General features: G+C 31.3%; 2 protein-coding genes across 3 annotated transcripts in view; both read left to right on the top strand.

Annotated features, from left to right (window-relative positions):
- Positions 1-17,300, top strand: part of LOC132741512 (transmembrane protein 26-like) — a 28,956-nt gene extending 11,656 nt beyond the window's left edge. Inside the window, exons 4-5 of one of the 2 annotated variants that reach the window (XM_060729709.1) lie at positions 15,273-15,482; positions 16,420-17,300. In XM_060729709.1, the coding sequence (XP_060585692.1) occupies positions 15,273-15,482; positions 16,420-16,989 (780 nt within the window). In that variant the 3' untranslated portion in view covers positions 16,990-17,300. The remainder of the gene's footprint in view (positions 1-15,272; positions 15,483-16,419) is intronic. The other variant, XM_060729701.1, reaches the window with a different exon arrangement.
- Positions 17,301-19,520: 2,220 nt separating this feature from the next.
- LOC132741526 (uncharacterized) lies at positions 19,521-23,636 on the top strand. Its single transcript, XM_060729719.1, has 3 exons — positions 19,521-19,774; positions 21,048-21,174; positions 21,869-23,636. Exons 1-3 carry the CDS (start codon positions 19,578-19,580, stop codon positions 21,959-21,961), a joined length of 417 nt encoding a protein of 138 aa, XP_060585702.1. The 5' UTR covers positions 19,521-19,577; the 3' UTR covers positions 21,962-23,636.
- Positions 23,637-25,325: the final 1,689 nt, after the last annotated feature.

Here is a 25,325-nt window from a genome sequence, read left to right as displayed (position 1 = left end):
GATGCCGTCACAAATAGGCTATCTTCAGTGTCCTTTCTGTCCACTTGTGCAAAAGATGTAGTTGTTGAGTCGTCTTTCTCACTGGGATCATGACTGTCAATCCAATAATTGAGAACAGTATCTAAAATATCACCATTGTTGACTGCTCTGTTTAATGATCTTGTCAATCTGTCCCTTACATGTTGCATTTTTTGCATAAATTCCTGTTTTTTGTCAGATTCACCAGGTATTTCAATTTTAAAACTAGGTGGTCTTCTTCTATTCATGTTCAATAATTCCCAATGATCAACCTTGTATACGTGTATAATATTCCTTTTTATTTTGATATTTAGTCACAAAGAGTTGAAGTGTTATGATAGGGATTTGGTATATATCTTAGGTAATTAATTAGTTGGGGGAGTCCTTCTGTATCTAGGGTGAGGAAGATGGCAATATATTAATTTTAATCAAATTATGGCATTGTCAAAATTCAAGGTATTATACCTTAGATGTGTTTCAATTGTAATTTAGACTGTGTACATGAACAGAGTCGAATTATATACTTAATAATAATGCATTTATTTCACTTTTTCTTTAGATTACATACTTTACCTATTACACTAGATAGACTATTCCAATTTTGTGTTAGAACTGACCAATACCTCACCACTTGATCATAAAGTAATAACAGTGATTTTATCTATAGTGCAAATGAGAAACACATGTTTCATGCTGTGAACTTGTGCAGTGTGTGTCAATAATCAGTTTGCAGAGAAAGATCATTCTGATATATTTCTAAATTATAAAATTACATGTATATAAATTATTGGTGTGCTAATAGTGATTTGGACTTGGATACTTTGTTCAATGGCTGAGGAAACTCAGGGTAACGCTTGAATTATTACCAGAGCAATTAGAGACAATTAATCAACTGTTTAATTATAATGACTGGGACTACAGGGAAATTCAAAGACAAAACATAAGTTCAGAAGTGTCAACTCAAACTTGTAGAGAAGATGAAAATGAAAGCAATGTGACAAACTTTCGGATCCAACAAGATCATGACCATGAATGGTGTATTTACTGTCTGTGTAGGCCATGTATAACCGATGAAAGGAACAGGCAACCTTGGTGGGAATCTGAAAATAGCCCTCCCAACTCAAGGAATAGCAGCTTACGCAAGGAATTATACAAGCGCTTTTGGACAATGCTACTTCATCGTAATGCATGGCCAGATCTGCGTTATGTCGAAGCAAAAACTGCTGCTCTACAAGGGGACAGGCGATTTAGAAAATATGTGTGGCACAGGCGAGATATTATACCGAAATGTGTTTTAAACATTGTGAGGGAGTGGTTCCCGAATCCAGTTGGTGAACCATACATGGGCCACTTGTGGGAATAGACAGTGATGCAAATTTGGGTGATTTGAATGTTTCTTTTACAGAACAATCAATATATCAACAATTAACTTATAGTGATGTCATTTCAAGTTAATAAATTCATGATTGTAGGGATGGAATATAACACAATCAATAAATAAAAATTCAAGTTCATTGCTTGCATAGTATTTCTCTGCCCTAGTATTTATTTCTCCGCCATCTGTCAAACTCTACTGTGAGAATGTTTATACCTAGAGAGATGTAGTTGGCTGAGAGAAAGGTCATAACCTCTGTACAACTGTCAATCAAATACACAGGGAAATTTGAATTTTTAACTGTTTTCAAAAAAATATTTTTTGAAGTAGTACTTCTAAGTATCACAGAGATCTGTAACTTTCAATGAATGTTGCTTACATGATAAAGAAGTGATGTGCCAATCTATAGCAAATAATATGAGGTATGTCTCTCTAAATTTTGAAATTTCATTTTTCTATCTCTCTCTGATTATGCTAGCAGACAGCATACAGAGTTCAACAGCAGTGGCCATTTTTCTGCTTGTCTGCCTTTTATACTTGTTCCCAGGCCTTTAAGCTGGATCACATGACAATGACGTTTTCCATCTCCATCTAATGAAATCTGTTTATAAATTGAACTGCCAACTGAAATCCAACTTAGATCTCAGATCTTCAGGTAAACTATCTTAATATGAAAATATGCGAATAGCATTATATCGTATAACATTATATTGATAACATTATATTGTATAGCATTATATCGTATAACATTATATCGTATCGCATTATATCGTGTGGCATTATATCTTGTAACATTATATCGTGTGGCATTATATCGTATAACATTATATCGTGTCGCATTATATCGTATAGCATTATATCGTGTAACATTATATCGTGTGGCATTATATCGTATAACATTATATCGTATCGCATTATATCGTGTGGCATTATATCGTGTAACATTATATCGTGTGGCATTATATCGTATTACATTATATCGTATAGCATTATATCGTATAACATTATATCGTATAACATTATATCGTATTACATTATATCGTATAACATTATATTGATAACATTATATTGTATAACACTATATCGTATCGCATTATATCGTATAGCATTATATCGTATAACATTATATCGTATAACATCATATCGTATAATATTATATCGTATAATATTATATCGTATAACATTATATCGTATAACATTATATCGTATAGCATTTTATCGTATAACATTATATCGTATAACATTTTGTCGTATAACATTTTATCGTATAGCATTATATCGTATAACATTATAGTGTATAACATTATATCGTATAACGCTATATCGTTTAATATTATATCGTATAGCATTATATCGAATAACATTATATCGTATCACTTTATATCGTGTAACATTATATCGTATAATATTATATCGTATAACATTATATCGTATAACATTATATCGTATAACATTATATCGTATAACATTATATCGTGTCGCATTATATCGTATAGCATTATATCGTATAACACTATATCATATAGCATCATTTCGTAGAACATTATATCGTATAGCATTATATCCTATATCATTATATCGTATAACATTATTTCGTAATACATTATATCGTATAACATCATTTCGTATAACATTATATAATATTAGATTAGAAACTAGTCATTATCATACGTAAATAAGTTAATAAGTCTACGTATTAAGTAGAAATATATGATAATATTTGGTGCTAATATTAGTTTACTTTTTGGGTACAAACACTTTACTCTCTGTTAAGAATATAAAATCAGACTATAACAAATTATGATTGATGAATTAAAGTGTTTTGTACTCGGTCTTCTCCTACAGAATATGTATTTGTACTCTCAATAGCCATCGGTCATGTAAATATAGAAATAGAAAATTCACAACTCAGATAAGATTAATCATGATACATGATGTAACTATGTTGTTACTATGTGGTTAATTATCATAATTAAAATCTGTATGTATGAAACTCTGTATTAACATCTCATGGTTTTTTATGTTGTTTTGAGAATATTGGTTAAAATTAAATATATATTAAATATCCAGTCTAATTATACAAAGCAAAGATGACAAAATCTACATTATACACTACTGAAAGTCAAATTCTGCAGTAAAACGTTAAACAGACATGTTGTGTTTTATGTAGACTATTTAAGAAAAAAGAAACTTCACAGAAACATATATTATTGATTAATAGAGCACAAGCAATAAGTTGAAGGGAAATATTATAACCAGATGTTTCAAATATGATCTTATTATTTTACACCTTATTGATATAATTTTACACAGGTGCCCGCTAATAATGATTACAGTGAAATGTCATTAAACAGTTTGAGCGTATAAGCAGTATAGTTTGACATTACAATATTTACATTTATGTTAGCTTATCAATTTGATAAAGACACAATTCCTTTTAATATATCTTTATACCTATATATCTTCCTATATATCTATTTCCCTATATATCTATATACCTATATATCTATTTTCTATTTACCTATATATCTATATACCTATATATCTAACCGCCTCCGTGGTCGAGGGGTTAGAGTCGATGACTTCTAATCCAGTTACCGGCGTGGGTTCGATCCCCGGGAGATGCTTTGGTAGTTTAGCACGGAGGAAGGTAGTCAAGTACCGGTGTAACTCTCCAGGAACGATGGTTAGGAAACTACCCGCCTATATGACTGAAACACTGCTGGGAAAAGGCGTAAAATGAAACAAACAAACAAAACCTATATATTTACCCTTATATCTATATACCTATATACCTGTATACCTTTATATATTTATATATCTATATATCAGACTTAAAATGGTTATATTTTATATATATTCCAAACAAAACAAAAGTATTGTTTCTATATTTTGTGTGTGCTCCTGTTAGTGTGTATTGTTTAAAGCTGAATATGTCAAGCAGTATTTAAAGCTAGTTATTTAAAAAAGCACGGTATATGACACAATGGGATATATGATATATTTAATTCTGGATGTGTGACACAATATAATATATAATATTATGTATTTAAGGCAAGTGTCATAATAACCCCTGAATCATTATTGACATTCGGCCCTGCGGCCCCAGGTCATTTTTGACATCTAAGGACAATAAAAAGTGCTATATCCCTGACATGAAATTTGGAAATAAAGTAGTCCACTTCAAATATTTATATTTGTATAGGAGAGTGGAATGTAGACATATATCAACAGGAAGTTTGTCAAGCTTGAAATAATATATTCTCAATGTGTTAACTCTTGGCAGAATTTATACATGTGACCATTGCACATCCGTTCTGTCGAATCATTTTTCTGCAGTGATCGATATTCTGTCAGTAAAATAAATATTATATTATTTTTCAGAACAAAAATGTCCCTTAAAGTGATAAATGTTTTATCCAGATTGAAATATGGACAAGTCTATTTAAGATGTATAATGTGATAAGGGTTAAAATTGAACCTGAATTTAGGTACAAGAATCTCTATATGGACATGTACGAAAGTGTAACTAGTTCATTCAGAAAGAAAATGCAAAATCTATGTGTATAGTTCACAGAATGCCGACAAAAATGTAAATATATTTTTGCATAAGCAAACGAAAATATACAGCTGTTTGGCAAAAATAACGAAACAGTATTATGCACGCATAAATATTTGTTTTATAGAAGAACAAACGCTCAGATTGACATGTAGATATCAAGATCACGGGAGAATATATGACAGATATACCAACACGTACACAATGATTAAGTATTGTATATCATCTTAAATTAATAAATGAAAAGAGTAGAAAATTATCTACTTTTATAAATTATTATTTAATTGCTCGTATTTTCTTTTATAAAACGAAAACAGTTATCTCTTTAAACATGACCTTGTAGTTAAGGTCAAATGATGCTGATAGGTCATGTTTCGCTTGAGATTTAATCCCGTATTGTAGCTTCTACATTGACCAGTGGATGTGTTGACATACCATTTCCGAAAAGGTGATTATTGTATTTAATCAAGTATTTGTGTAAACTTCACTTAACGTGACATACATTTGTCTCTATAATGTGCATGTAAAAGAAGGTATACTAGTTCTTTCATTCTTTAAAGGTAAGTTAATGTGAAAGAGAAGAAATTATCACGAAACAAACATTTCGGTTACACTGTTACATATAGAAACCAGCTAACCTGATTAAATTGATCTCGCTGCAGAATTTATGATATTTCACATTATGTGTTTATCAGTGTTGTATCACAGACAACACATCTAATATAGGAAATTACATTGTCACCTATATCTCCAGAGTTCCATTAAATAATTGCATCGACAGACATCCTATTCTTACATGTTTTTATAGATTTTGCTAGACGAATGTATAACAAAATAATGTTTGCAATGGTCATCAACATTAAGTAAAAGTCCATTTTGTCATATATATTACCTTATATATTTTGAAGACTTTCTCAAATTGCTGTTCCTGCCATATTCTTATCGCAATTTGCTGTTCCTACTCTATTCAAGTTGTGCTCTTACCAAACTGAAGGAAAATGAGGGTTCATGGACACTTTTCACAAAAGCAAGATTAAGCTAAAGTAAAGTGATTTTTTGTCCTACAATGTTATCTTTAAAAAAATAAAAATCAGCGATTTATATCCTCACATTTTGCAAAACTTTGCATGTATCATAATGTTAAATGGCATTTTAACGTCACATGTGTGTAAAAATGGCCGGGAACTGTCACAAACATTAAACTATAAAAAAGAGAGTTGAATAAAAGTTAAGTCCTAATTACGTTATTTCATTACCGAGTTACTAAAAAGTATCTTCTAATTAAGCAACAGGTCAGTTCTATTAGGGTGAAAATATCTCCTAATTATGCAACAAGTCAGTCCCTTTAGGGTGAAAGAATCTCCTTATTAGGCAAGGGTAAGTTCTAATAGGGTGAAAAAGATATCTCTTAATAATGCAAGAGGTCAGTCCCGTTAGGGTGGAAGTATCTCCTTATTAGGCAAAAGGTCAGTCATGTAAGGGTGAAAGAATCTCCTAATTAGGCAACAGGGCATTCAAGTTAGGGTGAAAGTATCTCCTAATTAGGCAACAGGGCAGTTGTGTTCTGGTGAAAGTATCTCCTTATTAGGCAACAGGGCCAGTTCTGTTAGGGTGAAAGTATCTCATTATTAGGCAACAGGGCAGTTCTGTTAGGGTGAAAGTATCTCCTTATAAGGCAACAGGGCAGTCCTGTTATGGTGAAAGTATCTACTTATTAGGGCAACAGGGCAGTCCTGTTATGGTGAAAGTAACTCCATATTAGGCAACAGGGCAGTTCTGTGAGGGTGAAAGTATCTCCTATAAGGCAACAGGGCAGTTCTGTTATAGTGAAAGTATCTCCTTATTAGGCAACAGGGCAGTTATATCAGGGTGAAAGTATCTCCTATTAGGCAACAGGGCAGTTCTTGTTAGGGTGAACGTATCTCAATATTAGGCAACAGGGCAGTTCTGTTATGGTGAAAAATTCTCCTTATTAGGCAACAGGGAAGTTCTATAAGGGTGAAAATATCTCTTAATCAGGCAATAGAACAGTCCTGTTAGGGTGAATGTATCTCCTAATAAGGCAACAGGGCAGTTTTGCTATGGTGAAAGTATCTCCTTATTAGGCAACAGGGCAGTCCTGTTAGGGTGAAAGTATCTCCTATTAGGCAAGGGGGCAGTTCTCTTAGGGTGAAAGTATATCCTTATTAGGCAACAGGGCAGTTCTGTTAAGGTAAAAGTATCTCCTTATGAGGCAACAGGTCAGTCCTGTTAGGGTGAAAGTATCTCTTAATCAGGCAACAGGTCAGTCCTGTTATGGTGAAAGTATCTCATAATCAGGCAACAGGGCAGTTCTGTTGGGGTGAAAGTATCTCCTTTTTAGGCAACAGGGCAGTCATGTTATGGTGAAAGTATCTCTTTATTAGGCAACAGGGCAGTTCTGTTAGGGTTAAAGTATATCCTATTAGGCAACAGGGCAGTTCTGTTAGGGTGAAAGTATCTCCTTATTAGGCAACAGGGCAGTCCTGTTATAGTGAAAGTATCTCCTAATTAGGCAACAGGGCAGTTCTATTAGGGTTAAAGTTTCTCTTAATGAGGCAACAGGTTAGTCCTGTTATGGTGAACGTATCTCCTTATTAGGCAAAAGGGCAGTCATGTTATGGTGAAAATATCTCCCAATTAGGCAATAGGGCAGTTCTGTTACGGTAAAAAAATCTTCTTATTAGGCAACAGGGCAATTCTGTTAGGGTGAAGTATCTTCTTATTAGGCAACAAGGCAGTTCTGTTAGGGTGAAAGTATCTCCTAATAAGGCAACAGGGCAGTCCTGATAGGTTGAAAGTATCTCTTTATTAGGCAACAGGGCAGTTCTGTTATGGTGAAAGTATCTCCTTATTAGGCAACAGGGCAGTCCTGTTATGGTGAAAGTATCTCCTATTAGGCAGCAGGGCAATTCTGTTAGGGTTATAGTATCTCCTATTAGGCAACAGGGCAGTTCTGTTATGGTAAAGGTGTCTCCTTATAAGGCAACAGAGCAGTTCTATTAGGGTGAAAGTATCTCCTTATTAGGCAACAGGGCGGTTCTGTTAGGATGAAAGTATCTCTTTATTAGGCAACAAGCCAGCTCTATTAGGGTGCAAGTATCTCCTTAAAAGGCAACACAGCAGTCATGTTAGGGTGCAAGTATCTCCTATTAGGCTTCAGGGCAGTTCTGGTAGGGTGAAAATATCTCCTATTAGGCAACAGGGCAGTTCTGTTAGGGTATAAATATCTCCTATTAGGCAACAGGGCAGTTCTGTTAGGGTTAAAATATCTCCTATAAGGCAACAGGGCAGTTCTGTTAGGGTGAAAGTATCTCCTTTTTAAGGCAAAAGGGCAGTCCTGTTATGGTGAAAGTATCTTCTAATTAGGCAACAGGGCATTCTATTAGGGTGAAAGTATCTCTTAATGAGGCAACAGGACAGTTCTGTTATGGTGAAAGTATCTCCTTATTAGTCAACAGGGCAGTCCTGTTATGGTAAAATAACTCCTTATTAGGCAACAGGGCAGTTCTGTTGGGGTAAAGGTATCTCCTATTAGGCAACAGGACAGTTCTGTTACGGTAAAAGTATCTCCTTATTAGGCAACAGGGCAGCTCTATTAGGGTGAAAGTATCTCCTAAATAGGCAACAGGTCAATCCTGTTTAGTGTGAAAGTATCTCTTTTAGGCAACAGGGCAGTCTGTTATGGTGAAAGTATCTCCTTATTAGGCAACAGGGCATTCTGTTAGGGTGAAAATATCTCCTATTAATGAGGACAGGGCAGTTCTGTTATGGTGAAAGTATCTCCTTATTAGGCAACAGGGCAGTCCTGTTTATGGTAAAAAGTAACTCCTTATTAGGCAACAGGGCAGTTCTGTTGGGGTGAAAGTATCTCCTATTAGGCAACAGGGCAGTTCTGTTATAGTGAAAGTATCTCCTTATTAGGCAACAGGGCAGTTCTATTAGGGTGAAAGTATCTCCTTATAAGGCAACAGGGCAGTTCATGTTAGGGTGAAAGTATCTCCTATTAGGCAACAGGGCAGTTTCTATTAGGGTCAAAGTATCTTCTTATTAGGCAACAGGGCAAGTTTCTGTTAGGGTGAAAGTATCCCCTTATGAAGGCAAACAGGTCCAGTCTGTTAAGGGTGAAAGTATCTCCTAAATAGGCAACAGGTCAATCCTGTTTGTGTGAAAGTATCTCCTTTTTAGGCAACAGGGCAGTCCTGTTGGGTGAAAGTATCTTTTAAATATGAGACAGTATCGCCTTATTATGTAAAAGTTTCGCGTTTTAATGACTTGTTTTGCATCACAACGCTTCAGTTCATGTTACTTCGCTTTTCCAATCTTTTATGATAATTAACCGAATACTATTAAACTTTCGTAGGTTACAGTTTTCGATATACATGTTCGAATAAATGTTGTCACCGTTTCCAACATGGATGAGGGAACCATGCATGGTTATAAACGAACTTTTGCTTTGTTTTAAAATGAAGCAAGTCAGTTGATTTCACAATGATTATTTTGACGTCATGTAGCAAGCATAAACGTGTATTATGCCGTTAGGCTGCTTTGATCTCTAGAATATTAGCAGTTTCTTTCAAATAAAGATTACAAGTAATAAAATATGTACAAAATGTTCAAAGTAAAATGTAAACATTAAGTTTAACTGACGAAATTTATTGCATGCTATCTACCCATTATAAATTCTTCATTAGCCGATAACATGCATTCTTTTTTAATAGGATAACAAAAACATGGCATTTTTGCTCTTTGTAAAGTGAAATCATAATTTCGTTTCTTGTTAAATCATAATATCGTGTACAGTGACATCATAACACCGTGTGTTGTTAAATCATAATATCGTGTGTTGTTAAATCATAATATCGTGTAAAGTGAAATCATAATATCGTTTATTGTTAAATAATAATATCGCGTCAAGTGAAATCATAATATCGTGTGTTGTTAAAAAATAACAATGTGTGTTGTCAAATCATAATATCTTTTGTTGTTAAACCATAATATCGTTTTTTGTTAAATCATAATATCGTGTGATGTTAAATGATAATATAGTTTGTTGTTAAATCATTATATCGCGTAGTGTGAAATAATAATATCGTTTATTGTTAAACCATTATATCGTTTGTTGTTAAATCATAATATCGTGTGTTGTTAAATCATAATATCGTTTGTTGTTAAATCATAATATCGTGTGTTGTTAAATCATAATATCGTGTAAAGTGAAATCATAATACCGTTTGTTGTTAAATAATAATATCGTGTAAAGTGAAATCATAATATCGTTTATTGTTAAATAATAATATCGCGTCAAGTGAAATCATAATATCGTTTCTTGTTAAATCATAATATCGTGTATAGGGACATCATGATATCGTGTGTTATAAAATAATGATATCGTGTGTTGTTTAATCATAATATCGCGTAAAGTGAAATCATAATATCGTGTAGAGTGGCATCATGATATCGTGTGTTGTTAAAAAATAGCATTGTGTGTTGTCAAATCATAATATCTTTTGTTGTTAAATCATAATATCGTTTTTTGTTAAATCATAATATCTTGTGATGTTAAATGATAATATAGTTTGTTGTTAAATCATTATATCGCGTAGTGTGAAATTATAATATTTTGTATTGTTAAATCATAATATCATGTGTTGTTAAATCATAATATCGTGTATTGTTAAATCATAATATTGTGTGTTGTTAAATCATAATATCGTGTGTTGTTAAATCATAATATCGTGTGATTGTTAAATCATAATATTCGTGTGTTGTTAAATCATAATATCGTGTGTTGTTAAATCCATAACAATCGTGTGTTGTTAAATCATAAATCGTGTGTATGTTAAATCATAATTCGTTTCGTTGTGGGTAAATAATAATATCGTGTGTTGTTAAATCATAATATCGTGTATTGTTAAATCATAATATCGTGTGTTGTTAAATCATAATATCGTGTGTTGTTAAATCATAATATCGTGTGTTGTTAAATCATAATATCGTGTGTTGTTAAATCATAATATCGTGTGTTGTTAAATCATAATATCGTGTGTTGTTAAATCATAATATCGTGTGTTGTTAAATCATAATATCGTGTGTTGTTAAATCATAATATCGTGTGTTGTTAAATCATAATATCGTGTGTTGTTAAATCATAATATCGTGTGTTGTTAAATCATAATACCGTTTGTTGTTAAATCATAATATCGTGTGTTGTTAAATCATAATACCGTTTGTTGTTAAATCATAATATCGTTTGTTGTTAAATCATAATATCGTGTGTTGTTAAATCATAATATCGTGTGTTGTTAAATCATAATATCGTTTGTTGTTAAATCATAATATCGTGTGTTGTTAAATCATAATATCGTGTGTTGTTAAATCATAATATCGTGTGTTGTTAAATCATAATATCGTGTGTTGTTGAATCATAATATCGTGTGTTGTTAAATCATAATATCGTTTGTTGTTAAGTCATAATATCGCATATAGTAAAATCATAATATCTTGTGTAGTTAATCATAATAATGTTATAGTAAAATCATGATATAGCGTAAAGTAAAATCATTATATCGTGTACTGTGTATCGTTATAACATTTGTTGTTAAATCATAATAGTGTGTATTATCAGACATCATTTATAGTTAGCTTTAAACATCGTGTATAATCTAATCATGATATTGTATATTGTCCAAATTGTTCAAAATAAAATATCATTTTTGAAGGACTAACATAATTATGATGGTTGATACAAGTTAATGAATATTTATGCAAAAATATTAATATAAATTCCTTTCAAATACGCATTTACAGGAAATTTGCTCTTAAATTATATAACATTGAACTGGAGCCTATGAATTTGTATAATCGTTATCATGAAAATGTTAAAATAAAAGTTAATATAATGATCATTTAAATCGTCATAATTAGTTAAATAGAAATTTGTTATAAACATTTAATATTTTATTGAAATAATAAACAAATTGTTCAAGTAGTACATAGAGGATATTCAAGTTTTTTCTATAAAAACATGATTTATTTTCATCGAGTGGTATGAAAATAAATATTTCATGAGTGGCGGTAGCCACGAGTGAAATATGGTAATTTTCATGCCACAAGATGAAAATAAATCATGTATTTATAGAAAAAACTTGAATTTTCTGTTTATTATATACATTTTCTCTTTTTTGCAATAAAATTTGAAAGACTTTCCCTTAAATTTTGTGTACTGGCAGAATTTAATAGAAAGTAGTCCGGCAAAACACCAGTGAAAATACGGAAAATATGTTTCACTGCAGTGAAAAATAAATTTTTACAGTGAAAATACGGAAAATGAAAATACGCAATTTATTTCATCAATATTTCTCAATATTTCATTTATAAATATATAATAAATATTTTTCGGGTATAACAAACGTAATCGCTTTTAGCATGTGGTATTAGAAAGGTATGATTATAACGGAGTCAATTGAAATATTTTCTAACAAATAAATGTATTTTCTCACACAGATGTCAATAGGTTATGACTGCAAACACCGTTTTGTTTCCCTAAAGCGATGAAACGGCAATTAACATAAATAATCGTGTTTATGATATAATTTAATTATGTTAGAGTGTAAGAGCAACACAAAAAATGTTATATAAAGATTGTAAGGCAATAATATATTTCCTATCATTAGAGATAATAAATAAAAAATATAAAGTACACAGGGCATAAACGTTTGATATAACATTATACTATTGTTTCTGGTGTATTTGAGAAATTTTGGTTCCTACACCATGTGAGCATAGGTGTCTATCTATTTATATCTATCTATCTGATGTAAATGTTGATATCATCATTTTTTTCTCTTTTGTTCAATCATTACGACTTTATCTATAATAACCATAATTGATATGAGTGTCAGTCGGATGAATAAATAAAAATTGTCTAACATTTACATTAAATAATATAAATATATAATTTTTTTATATATACTAACATATTTTAAGTATTTGTATAGATTATTGTTAAATCAGAAGGCCATACTGAAAATAAGTATACTTGTTACTATGAACTTTGTATGTTACCTTCTATAAATAAAGATTTTATTATTATTATTTGGTGTATTTCAGAAATTTTGGTTTCTAAACCATGTGAAAATAGACGACTCATCTATTTATATATATATATTTTATTAACCGTAGACTTCCAGTTTAATCCTTCAAGATTTGTCTATTATGTTCTGTCTGCAACTTGAACTGCTTGATTTATTCGATTTTAAATTTATTATCTACATTTGTATATCCTTGTGAAAAAAAAAATCACCTAATTATTCATAAGTTCTCTACAAGTAGTAATAGACATTCAAGTAATAAAATATCAATATATTAAAAGAACGTAGGGTCACATATTATATTATATGAACTACAATATTTGTTCACTTTGTGGCACTTACAGGAACTTATTGCAATACTTTAGTAAACATACGTACTTGTGTAAAGCTAGACAGTCATGAAATGTTATAATAATAAACACAACTTGCTTTCATAGAGAATTTGAAAGCTTTCCTTTCGGACTTTCATGCTGAATTGATTCATTTAATTCTCGAGAAATTCTGTCAGCTTATTTTAAAAATTGATAAATGTTTGATTTTCATTTTAATAATTGACGATTGACATGGAGTTGCCGTTTCATCTGGCACGACATATATATGTACAAATTTCTGCTTCAACCGCTTCCTTAATGAAAAAATGTGTATGCTGTGAAACAAAATTCTTTTGAATAAATATAGAATAAATTTTAGTATGTCAAGTAATTTTTGCGTCATAATGGTAAAAGAAATGCCTTACAGTTACCATCATTTGTTGGGTATATTTCAAATTTCAAATATTTTGATGATAATTATATGACAGAATTCCTTTTCATAGACGGAGGGAAAAATAAAAGAATAATTTGGATCATCCGCTAGTAAACCAACGATACACATGTCTACCATTTTGAGATGTTTCATCTTATATAGGAAATTGCATTGTCTCTTACATGATAAACAACATATTGAAAAATTGCATCGATAGATATCCCGCTAGTTCAACAATAAAAACTTGTCTAAGAATGGTTTTCTAAATTTCCATGAGTTTTCAGAAATAGTCTTAATTTTCATCTGTTTAATTTTGTTTACCTTTGCACATTAAATGTCTCCCAAAACCAAATTTTTAACTATAACATCTTGTTTGAAGAGAAGGGTGGCAGCTGTAAAAATGTGTTTAATTTTAGACTTTTTTAAGACCTTTTAGACGTTATATTTGTCTAATCCTTCTGGATAATTGATTCATATAAGTTAAGTGTTTCTTAGTGGGTTTCAGGGCTATAAAATGGTGTTCTAGTTATCTAAAAACAACGTTTTCTTGCATTGAAGATGAATTTGACTATGCTGGACAGATTTATGTGCATACATTACAAGACCCACAATGAATAAGACCGTCAAAAAGTCTTTTGATTCCATCAATGTTTTTAACCTTTTAGGAAGAATGTGTTACACTTGATTATCATGAAATTAGTGTGTATCTATTGATATGTTGTTAGTTTTAGTGACATGAAGCTGAGAGTGCGGTGTCATATTGGGCACATACAGAATTGTGGATATTTCTTAGTGGTGTCTACAACTGCCTTTACTGTATTCAACTTTATATTGACCTTAATCTTGTATGTGATTTTCTGGTACATTGTTGTAGGCTTTCTATACAAACAATCTTAATTGGACTTAAAACACAAAAATTTATTGATAGAGTAACAATTTCTGTAATTTGAATACTACTAACAACGGCAAACACAGATCCTCTTCCATGTTTGTGTTTGGTTGTTTGTTTTGTTTGTTTGCATGTTTTTGTATTTTGTCGTTTCTTGAAGTTTTCTTTAAGTTAAATTATCAGCCACTTCATATGCTTATTTATTATTATAGTGTTTTGTCGTTTTTATAAAATCAATTTTTTAATTTCATAGGACAATAACTTATTTTAAAGAGAAATAGGAAACTGTTTCAGATTATATAAATTGAATTAACTTGGGAGTCAAATATTTGCACATGATGCTACTTATTGCAGTGACCAACTTATAAAATGCCATAAAATAATAAAGTACTACTAATTATCCGTTCCGTTTTGTCGTACTTTAATGGTAATGTTCTTCATATTCGCCTCGTAATTATTGAATCGTGGTTGACGAATACAGACGCGTTCCCTCAAACCTCATCTATAAATTTAGATTTTGCTTGTTGAAAATCATTTTTCTGTAACTGTAAGTCTATCATTGTTCTTATTTTGTAGGTAAGATTTGAGGTTCGGATACCGATAAAGTTGACCCCTGATCAATGGATAAGAATGCTGGAACAGATGTTATTGTTGATCTTGATTCTAGGGAGATGGTTACTACCAAAAGGAAAGTTGACTCATAATCAACTTTCGCAGTTATTACTGGTTTATATAGGAACGGCCGCTGATATTGTTGAGTTCTTTGAAGCATTTAAGGAAAAAGAGGTAATTATACGTATTTATAATATCTGGACAAACTCAGGGAAATGCACTGAAGTTCTTATAATAAATAAATTTCGTGCAATATTATAGGTAGAAATCACGAACAATATATTTTACAATACAATAAACTACAATTCAATTTTAAATGGAATCGCGTACACTATTCTATAACAGAACAACGTTCAATATTTTACAATAAAAATATCCTACATACAGTTTTCTGCATGGAATCGCGTAAAATATTTTATAAAACAATATTCTCAATAAAATCGCATACATAAAATAATGATAAATGAATTTTGATGTAAAAATATGATAAAGGAATACACTAGTATCATAAAAGCATCATTTTATTGAATAATTTATTTATATGCGTCATGCTAGTGTAATAACCGTTATAACAAAACAGCACATTTTTCAATTACTTGTCAGTGTCGGAAAGTTTGTTTAACAAACCAAAGAGTCATTTATACAAAAGAATTTTGGGGATATAAAGACAGATATTTGGACATAATTATATCCGAACTATTGTTTAAATAATTTGCTTTTATAAAAAAAAATACGAAAATGTTTTCCTTTCCCCGTCCGATTATTAAAGTGAATTTAATTTAATACGTTTTTTTTTGTTTGTTTGGTTATTTTTTTTTGACAAAAGCTTGAAATGTTAGTTTAAACCTCAAATCAAATGTTAAGGTGTTAGTGTCGAATTCTCATAAATTTGGGTAATTACTTATATTTCACTTTCATACCAGTCCGAATTACATTTTTATGGCTTAAATTGCTGTTATTATATAATCTAAATTTTCTAATATTTCTGTTTGATATTATTTATGTCAACGTTTCATTTATTACATTAAATGAACTTAAATCATTTTAACTTGTGTGATAACATCTTTAGAACTGTTCCTGTACATTAAAATATTTTCAACCTATTTTTCAGGTGCGACACCACAAAATACTGTGCATAATCATTTTAGGTATTTGGTCGTTGAGCCTAGTTCAATTTTCATTAGTTCTGACAGCCTCGCGAGCTGAGAGAGATCGCAATAAACAATATCTTACAAAGCTAGATAAGGGACGTTACTGCCGCTGCTGTCACGCAGATGTGTTTGGAATACTTATCTCCATTCTTTTGCAAGATTTACCTTTCTTGGTCTTGCGTATGCTTCTCATCTTTAAATATAATGTGTTAAGTTACACAAATATGTTCTTCACTTCGAAGAATACGCTCGTTATAGCTTTGCTGATATACAGATTAATAGTGCTATTTATAAACAGGAACGAGCCAGACAAAGACGTGACAATTGAATCGAATAACGGAGACATATCTTTAATTCCGGAAACAAGTACATTCAGGAGAACATCGGAAAAACGAAGACAACTTTTGGAATTTTACGTCAGTGACAATTTTGATAGATATCAAAGTCGACCATCATCACGTGAATATGAAGTTAGACCTGAAACCCATAAGTGGGGTCGTGCGTATTCGTTTGAATTGGTGCAAATGTGATGTTGGAAATTACTCTATCTTGTAAAATATTAACATATCAGTCGTAATCTGTCTTTCTTGTATTGTTAACAATTTAACATGTTTATCTTTTAAATGACTTATTAATTAGTGCGATTTTGTCTTTTTAACATAATTACAAGGAATAAATATATTAAAAAGACAGATTGTTTATTAGTCGTTTATTGTCATACATCAATGTCACTTTTATCATTTCATGATTTAAGTCAGGTAGTCTATTTGTTATCAGTTTAGGTAAAAAAAGATATCACCATGCATAAATTAAGATCTAAATCATTTTCCAACAATGTGTCTCCCTGTTAATTAACCCTTATTGAAACTTTGAAAGGAGAGTGGTTATTTTTAGTTGCCCAGGCTGTATGAACTAGGATTTACTTGCTAAAAGTGATAATTTACATGAGGTTTCCATGATCTTTTCATATGTCATACTATGTATTATAAAATTTTGTTTTAAAAAATCAAAAAAATCAAATGTTACCGGTATGAATATACATGTATGTTTAATTGTTACAAACTAATAAGAATCTAAGGGATCTTATTGTATTACTTTTTTAAAATTTGAATCGAGAAAATATCTGGTCACGCTCTAATACATCAATTCCTAGTGTCAATAAATCGATTTGTAAAATACATTTAACTTAATGTAGTCAAATGAACGTTTAAAAGGTAAAATGCTTTATAACTTTATTAAGGAAATTGCTCTCTAACATTTTACCGCTTTTTATTTATATCATGACTGTATTAACATACATGACTCCTTTTGTTTAATCATATTTTATTGCTATATACATGTATATACAATACAGATACAAATTTCATATGTATTCTTAACAGCAAAAGCAAACGGGTTGTGTTCAAGTTCTTACAACATTAGCGGTCAACCCTCCCCAAGAGATAATGACACGAACAAACTATATTCAATACTTAATGGCATATAACATAAACAAAGTGTATATCATATATAATTGCTGATGGAATGAATCGTATGAAACGATTTTTAACAATATACAATAAAGTAATCGAACAGATAGAAATCAACGTTCGTGCATTTTATAAATTTATAAATATGGATGATCCAAGGATTCAGTATCACCTACCCCCACCCATAAATGCCACGGGTTTCGTTAAGGCTTTTATGTGCATTTACTTTATATTGGGTACAGGGTATTTGTAATTGCTACTTATATAATATGCTAAGTACATGTATAACTGATTACAATAAAGGTTTAATGTTTAGGTATAAGTGAATCGATTTGTATTTTTAAAACATTTATGGATAGCAGTAAATATAACTTCCTAGGCTATTACTTCTAAGTAACAGCAGATTTGTATTAAGTGGGAGGAACGTCCTAGTTTCTGTAAAGAGTGTTATTCTTTGCGTATGATAACTCGGACACTTAAAGAAAAGATGCTCAGCATTCTCAACTGCATTTCCGCAATGACATGTGGGATTTTCACTAAGATGATTTCTGACTAGGTCACCATTTAGGCTACTGCAATTGTGTCTTATACGTGAGTGTAAAACTGATAATAATCTATCACCTATCAAAAATGTTTAGGTACAATAGGAGCTTTAAACATTTCTTTCATTCTAGTTTTAAATATGTTTAGTGATTCCGCATGACCTTTTGTTAAATGTGTTGCAAAGTTCGAACAATAAATAATGTTATTTCCAGGATCTTTGTTTGTATAATTATATTGTTATCAATTGAAATTTACAAGCAAGTGAAGGGAAAGACATTTTGTAAAATGAACTGGAAAGTTTCTCATGACTTTTTTTATTTTTATTTTATTCATTTTCAACCTCGACTTTCTTCACACAAAGAACATAATTGTAGACAATTAAACAATTAAGTTATGTTAGTCATAATAAGATAGTAGTATATCAATCAAGCATGTATAGTAAAATTTAATTTTGTAAACTATTGAAAAGACTGTTCAAGTGACATTTGAAGTTAAATGTAGATATATTGATGGAATCAATAATGACCGTAATAAAACATAAATACATTAACTAAGAAGGGAAACATTAATTTTTTTCTGGTATTAGATTATTTCTTTTAATTACTGACATTGTTTCTGTCGCATTTTTCTTGATTGATAAATAATAGTAAACCCCCCTTTAAAACATGTAGTAAAGTTCCCCCATCTGCATAAATACCGTGTACATAAAAAATATAAATGAAAATTCTAACTATTGATTTCCGGTTAAAACTCTCAAATTGTGAATAGCTGATCGCCTCGACCTAGTAAGATAACATTCAAGGGTATATGCTTCTAGAAATCAATTAATATAATTAAAACAGCATATTTCACTCATTAAATATTCATTTTGTTAGGTCTTTGGCATGTTCGACGTGCAATATTGATATTCTCTTAGATATCAGCACTGACACACATATCTGTCCTATGTTTGTTTAACTATAACGAGGTAAAACTATCAATTGTCTGCTTACATTTAATAAAATATTCATTGAAACAACGCCAGACAAATATTGATTGTGAAGATGAAATTGAATTCCATAACAATATTTCATTGTTCGAGAACAAGTTTAGCAGTCAGGACAAAAATGGAAATGCCGGAGAGATACTTCACTTTTATATTGCTGTATATTTTTACATGTATCACTGATGGTTGTGTTGATTTTCATATAAGTAGAGGTGGCATAAGTAACTTACAGGTTAACACAACCGTACATGCACCTCTCAGTACATCTGAACGGTTTCATCTGTCACAGTGTATCCAGGACTGCTTCTATGTCTCCGCGTAAGTACGGTCTTTTTATATATTGTATTGTATTTTATATATTGTATTATATTTTATTATATCATTTTTACGCCATTTAGTTTAATAAAAGTAGTTTTGATGGCAACATAAAGCCTTTCACCCTATGACCCGAACGCAGCTTATAGCTTTCTCGCCCTTTAACCCTTACGCATCTTGTGGTTTATTAAGAATTATTCATTTGTCAAGAAATAATGACAACTATTTTGTTGTTAGTGCAACCTTTGACCTAAATAAAACATTATTAATTATTATTGTACACCAGTCAGTAATCCCAAATAGTTCAATTTTTTTTTGATATATTCAAGAACACAGGCACTTTTTAAACTGAGGGTTTTGATTATGCATCATTAATGTTTGATTACAATGCAATATACGAAAAAAATAAATAAAACTTTTCTACCACTTATGAGTATAACAACATTTACTGATCAACCCGATCAACAAACTGGCCCCCAAATTATTTTCGTACGGTACATTTATCAAAGCTCGACTTTTTGTGTTACCTCACCAATGTTCGCCTATATTTATATGCAAGAATAGTAATGGACTGAACGCACGCTTTGTATGAGTTATATATGGTCTTGACACTGGTGAAAAATCATACACACCACTATTCAAAATAATAAAAACAACTGAGTTTAATAAATTCATCAGTCTTGGTAAGAAATGATAATAAAACTACCCAGAACTTGAGCTAGATAGCAGGCAAGTGTATTAAATACGTCACCAACAGTTTTGATGTGCATCGACTTATTAGTTTACAACAGGCGCCGTCAACAACTAGTAAGAACTAGCCAGCAGAGTATTACGACATTGCACATTCCCAACACAATTTTGGTATCGTATCCGCATGAATCCTTTTGTTATAAATATATTGGACGAGGCACTTGAATCAATATTGTACTCAACAATATATATTCTTATAACTATTTTTGACTTGTTTACATACTTTTGAGTACAATATTAACTCGACATGGATTTGTTCCTCGGAACATGGAAGCAAGACAAGATGGTGTACAATGTCGATTTGATACGGACAATGAAATTGATAAAATCGAATAAAATAATGAATTATATTTGGATATCACATTTTGCAAGATCTGAAAATGCCGTTGTTACATTTTGTAAAGTGTGAAATAAAATAATTTATCTTGCAAATGTTCACCTACGGTTACCTGTGAATACTGATCTATCAGATGTGCACTTTATATACATGTCATGTGATAATATACCGTTGTACGTTTTTTTTCAGATGCAACAATGTGAATTACAATCCGTCTTCACTGACATGTCATTTCTTTGATATTTCTGGATCGGTGTCCTCTGTTGACGACCCTGCTTCAATATGGAAATCAGTGTCTCTCTCAGACGTGATATGGGTAATTGTAATTATGAGTGCACTCCACTTTTGTTTGCAATAAATACTGTCCCTTACAATACTGTTACATAATACAATTATCAATACAGTTATCACATATTTATTCAACAGACAGTTACTATTTATGATAGAGAAATGCTTTACTCGAGTCATATTATATATTTTTCTAGATTCTTTGGATTATTTCCTACTTAAGCCGGTACTAGTGGATGCGATAGATGTACTTTCAATAATATCGCAAGAACAGTCTCAATAAAACAGATTCTGGGATGTTCAACAATTTTGGTTTTAACATTGATCCCCTTTCCCCCCAGCAGTTCTAGGAACACTGCCACTTTTTAATTTTGATACAAAAGAATAAAATGCATTGAAAAAACGACAGGATGTCCTGATCCAGACAGCGACATGGATTGGAACAATGTTTAGTTTAACATTAAAATACATATATCAAATAAACCAATTAACTACTCACAGATGAAATAAAACACTAGTTCGTGTTGAACAGAATAACAACAACAAAAACTTAATTGATCAATGGTTAGTTAGTTTGTATAACAGGGATGTCAGAGCTTTATAATTTGTTTTGATTTGTTTCACATGCATCCCAATAAACATTTTTATTAAATGTAGTATATCTTTCTTATATTTAGAATAATTTATTTAGACACTTAATATTACGTATTGTTTCTTTGCAGTCACCAGGGAAGAACTACTGTGCCACTAATTCTTGCAAGAATGGAGAAAGTTGCTTTCATATTGGAAACGACATGACATGCGTTGTAATATAGCGAATTGGTGATGAGAACGAATGGCAGTTTTAAACTGAAGCAATAATTTTTTATTATATTTATTCATTTTCAAAAGAAAGCTTACTAAAAAAACGATTTTCTCTTTTTTTAAATTTATCTTTAAAGCAATTGACCTTGAAATATTTAATTCAATAGACTCATAACACAATAAGGATTATGAATAAGTTCATGTTCATATGTTAATGTTTGTATGATTTCCTGTACTGTATTATGATAATGTTTATTGATGTGTTGTAAAGTTGGATCCAACTACAAAGAATTTGCAAATATTACATGAAATTGCATAATATTACATCATATAAAACTTTTATGAATATTATTCAGGAAACAAGTGCTGAAACTTTAATTTAGATTTAATTTTATCTTAAAACATAATTATATTGAATGTGTATTGTTTATTAGTGGACATTACATTCTTATCCCCTAGTTTAATGTTGGTTATGATTGTACTGAGCAACTTCTACGGTAAGTATCTCCCCCCTAGTTTTGTTCCCAATTTCCAACCCCTTCCCCTCCTTTTGGCCCTCTCCCCTTATCCTTTTGTCTGTCATAAAATGTAGGATTTTATGATTTCGTATCTTGAATAATTTAAAATGATACTCCGACCGAAGTTTGTCTGTATGCCCTATCCTGTATGGTGTCCTGCTGGGCTCCTTGCTGGTGGTCCTGTGTTGGGTGATGAGTTCATTGAATGTCACACTTCCCTGTTAAGCTTTTTTATAGATATATTGCAGAGTGCAGAGCTTATTGATTCATTCTTTTACAGTTACTTAGCATGACCTAAGATTCTTTTAGATGTATATTTTGTATGTAACTATCTAAAAGAATCTTAGGTCATGCTAAGTATCGTTATTATAACATGTCCATATCATGAAGTATTGGGTAAAACTAATGAATACAGATATGTAATAATATTTTATAAGGTATTTATCAAAATGCGCTAGAACAGTGTAATCTATATGGTACAAAAACTTGCATTACCTTGTTAAAAATTTGCTCGATGAATATGGATTTTCTGATGTTTGGAATTGTCCACGAAGATTTGAAGGAAAAACATTTATACCGATTTTCAAACAAAGAGATTGTTTTGAACAAAAATGGTTTTGCTGATATAGCTGTTAATAAAGTCTTGAATACTTTACATGCAAATGTTAAAACTAGCTTCGGTATGGAAAATTATCTTAATTTGCTATCTTTTAAATATTCAATAATATGTCTCACGAACTTGCGTATATCTACCCATAAGTTAAAAATTGAATCTGACAGGTATGGCCGGAATAGTTTGGAAAGACAGGAACGTTTCTTCCAAGTATGTTATATCAACGAAATTGAAGACGAATTTCATTTTGTATTTAAATGTTAAGCATACGAGGGGTGTCCCAGAATTACGTGGACTTTTGCTGTAACTCAAAAACTACTGAAAATAAAAACAAACAAAATTAACATGATAAAAATGCAACCTTATTGCATTAGTACAAAAAAGTTGTCCGGCAACTGGATCAGTGTCTGTGGGCAGGGTAATGAGACAAGGGGTAGCGGGTGCGGGGCAGTCCATTCCAACGTTACGACGTCATTCCGGTGGCGTCGCTAGTTGTTAATAAATGCGTGGCGTCGAATGTCAGTTTTTCTCAACATAGTTGCCGCCTAACTCAAAACACCGATGGTGTCGATATATCCAATGGTCGTAATAATAATAATAATAATAATAATAATAATTATAATAATATTAATAATAATAATAAAGCATACTATTAACTTTTGTTACGAAAATAGTGTTAAAGACGACGGTGATAATGCTGACGCCGTATTATTATTATTATTATTTATCATTATTCTTTTTATTATTATTATTATTATTCTTATTATTATTATTATTATTGTGGAGTTTATTTTGTACGCAAAGACAATGTGCGTTAACAAGGGAAATAACCTATCATGCGCACTGCTTACTATAGCAGTTTGAGTTCAGTTTCTTAAAAGCTGAAGCGGATAAATTGCGTTTTAAAATAATAAATTGTGATTAGCTTAATTTTTAAAAATCATTTTTTTAAACACAAAATTATTGCTTACCCTTGAATGTAACGCCTGTCCCGATCTATGACTTCATTGACTTCCTTAATTGACGCCGCAGTCAACGTTGGCTTTCTCCCACGACCGTTGTCGTCTTCAATGTCCTCCCGGCCATCTCGAAAACGCTTATGCCACTTGAAAACGAGTATCAAGAATGTTAGAACGTTATTATTATGTTTATATAAGTATAGTTTTCTAGAACTGTTACAATCGTACAATAAAGGCGTTCTGATCAATATGATTAAATTCATAAACTCAGCCAATAAAATTAGAAATGATTTAATGCAAATAATTTAATAAATGTTTGAAATGTAAAAGCGTTTACTACACTATAAGATAGACATATAGAAAGCGTATATGCATCAAGATTCTGACAATTTCTCCCTTAAGTGAGTATTATCTTGACATGTTTGTAATGAAGTAATGCTCTTCCATATATTACATTTAAGTTATATTTACATAAATGCAATTACCAGATACTATTGCCATAACGTTCTGATTCTTTAAACACCAAATTATTTCAATTATGTTCATTCTCTGTGAAATATTGAATTGAGAAAATAGGAATCCCTAAATAAAGACTAAAACGGCAAAATTGAAAATGTTGCAGGCTCGGTTTGATTGAGCCTGTTCATGGACGGTACTGTCAAGTACACACTTCCGTCCACACCACCTAGCACGAGCTTAAACAGTTTTTCAACATTTATACATCTAATGGTAAAAATATTGAATTTAGATCTGTACATGTGTTCATACAGCAGTAATCATAGAACAGTCAATGTGACACTTTCGTGCCATTCTATGAAAAGCGGCGTATGATCCCCAAGTAAAATAAAGCGTTTGCCCTAAACGAGAAAACATAGGCGGAACTTTTGAACGGAGATCAGAGGTTATGAAGCCTGCATATCACAGATAAGACGTCAAAAGACACATTTAAAAACAGACAACATATCCTAAGGGTGATTCAACTTATTCAAGTAGGAAAATTTGAACCACACAACTAGGAAAATGAAAACTAAAATTACCATAAACACAACAATAAGATCGTGCTTCAAGGATCGGAAATAAAACATCTCTGATTGAATGTACGGGGCGACTTTTTACAGCCTCCACACTGCATCAACAACGCTGATGTGGCGATAAACTTGAGAAAATACGAAATCCCTAAAGAAAGTCCAAAACGGCAACTTGAAAATATTGCAGACTCAGTTTGTTTGAGCCTGTTCATGGACGGTAATATCAAGTGCAAACTACCATCCACGCCTTTTGCACC

This window comes from Ruditapes philippinarum, unplaced genomic scaffold (assembly GCF_026571515.1).
Source record: "Ruditapes philippinarum isolate M1 unplaced genomic scaffold, ASM2657151v2 ctg1921_1_1_1_1, whole genome shotgun sequence".
NCBI classification, from domain to species: domain Eukaryota; kingdom Metazoa; phylum Mollusca; class Bivalvia; order Venerida; family Veneridae; genus Ruditapes; species Ruditapes philippinarum.
This window is presented reverse-complemented; position numbering and strand designations above follow the sequence as displayed.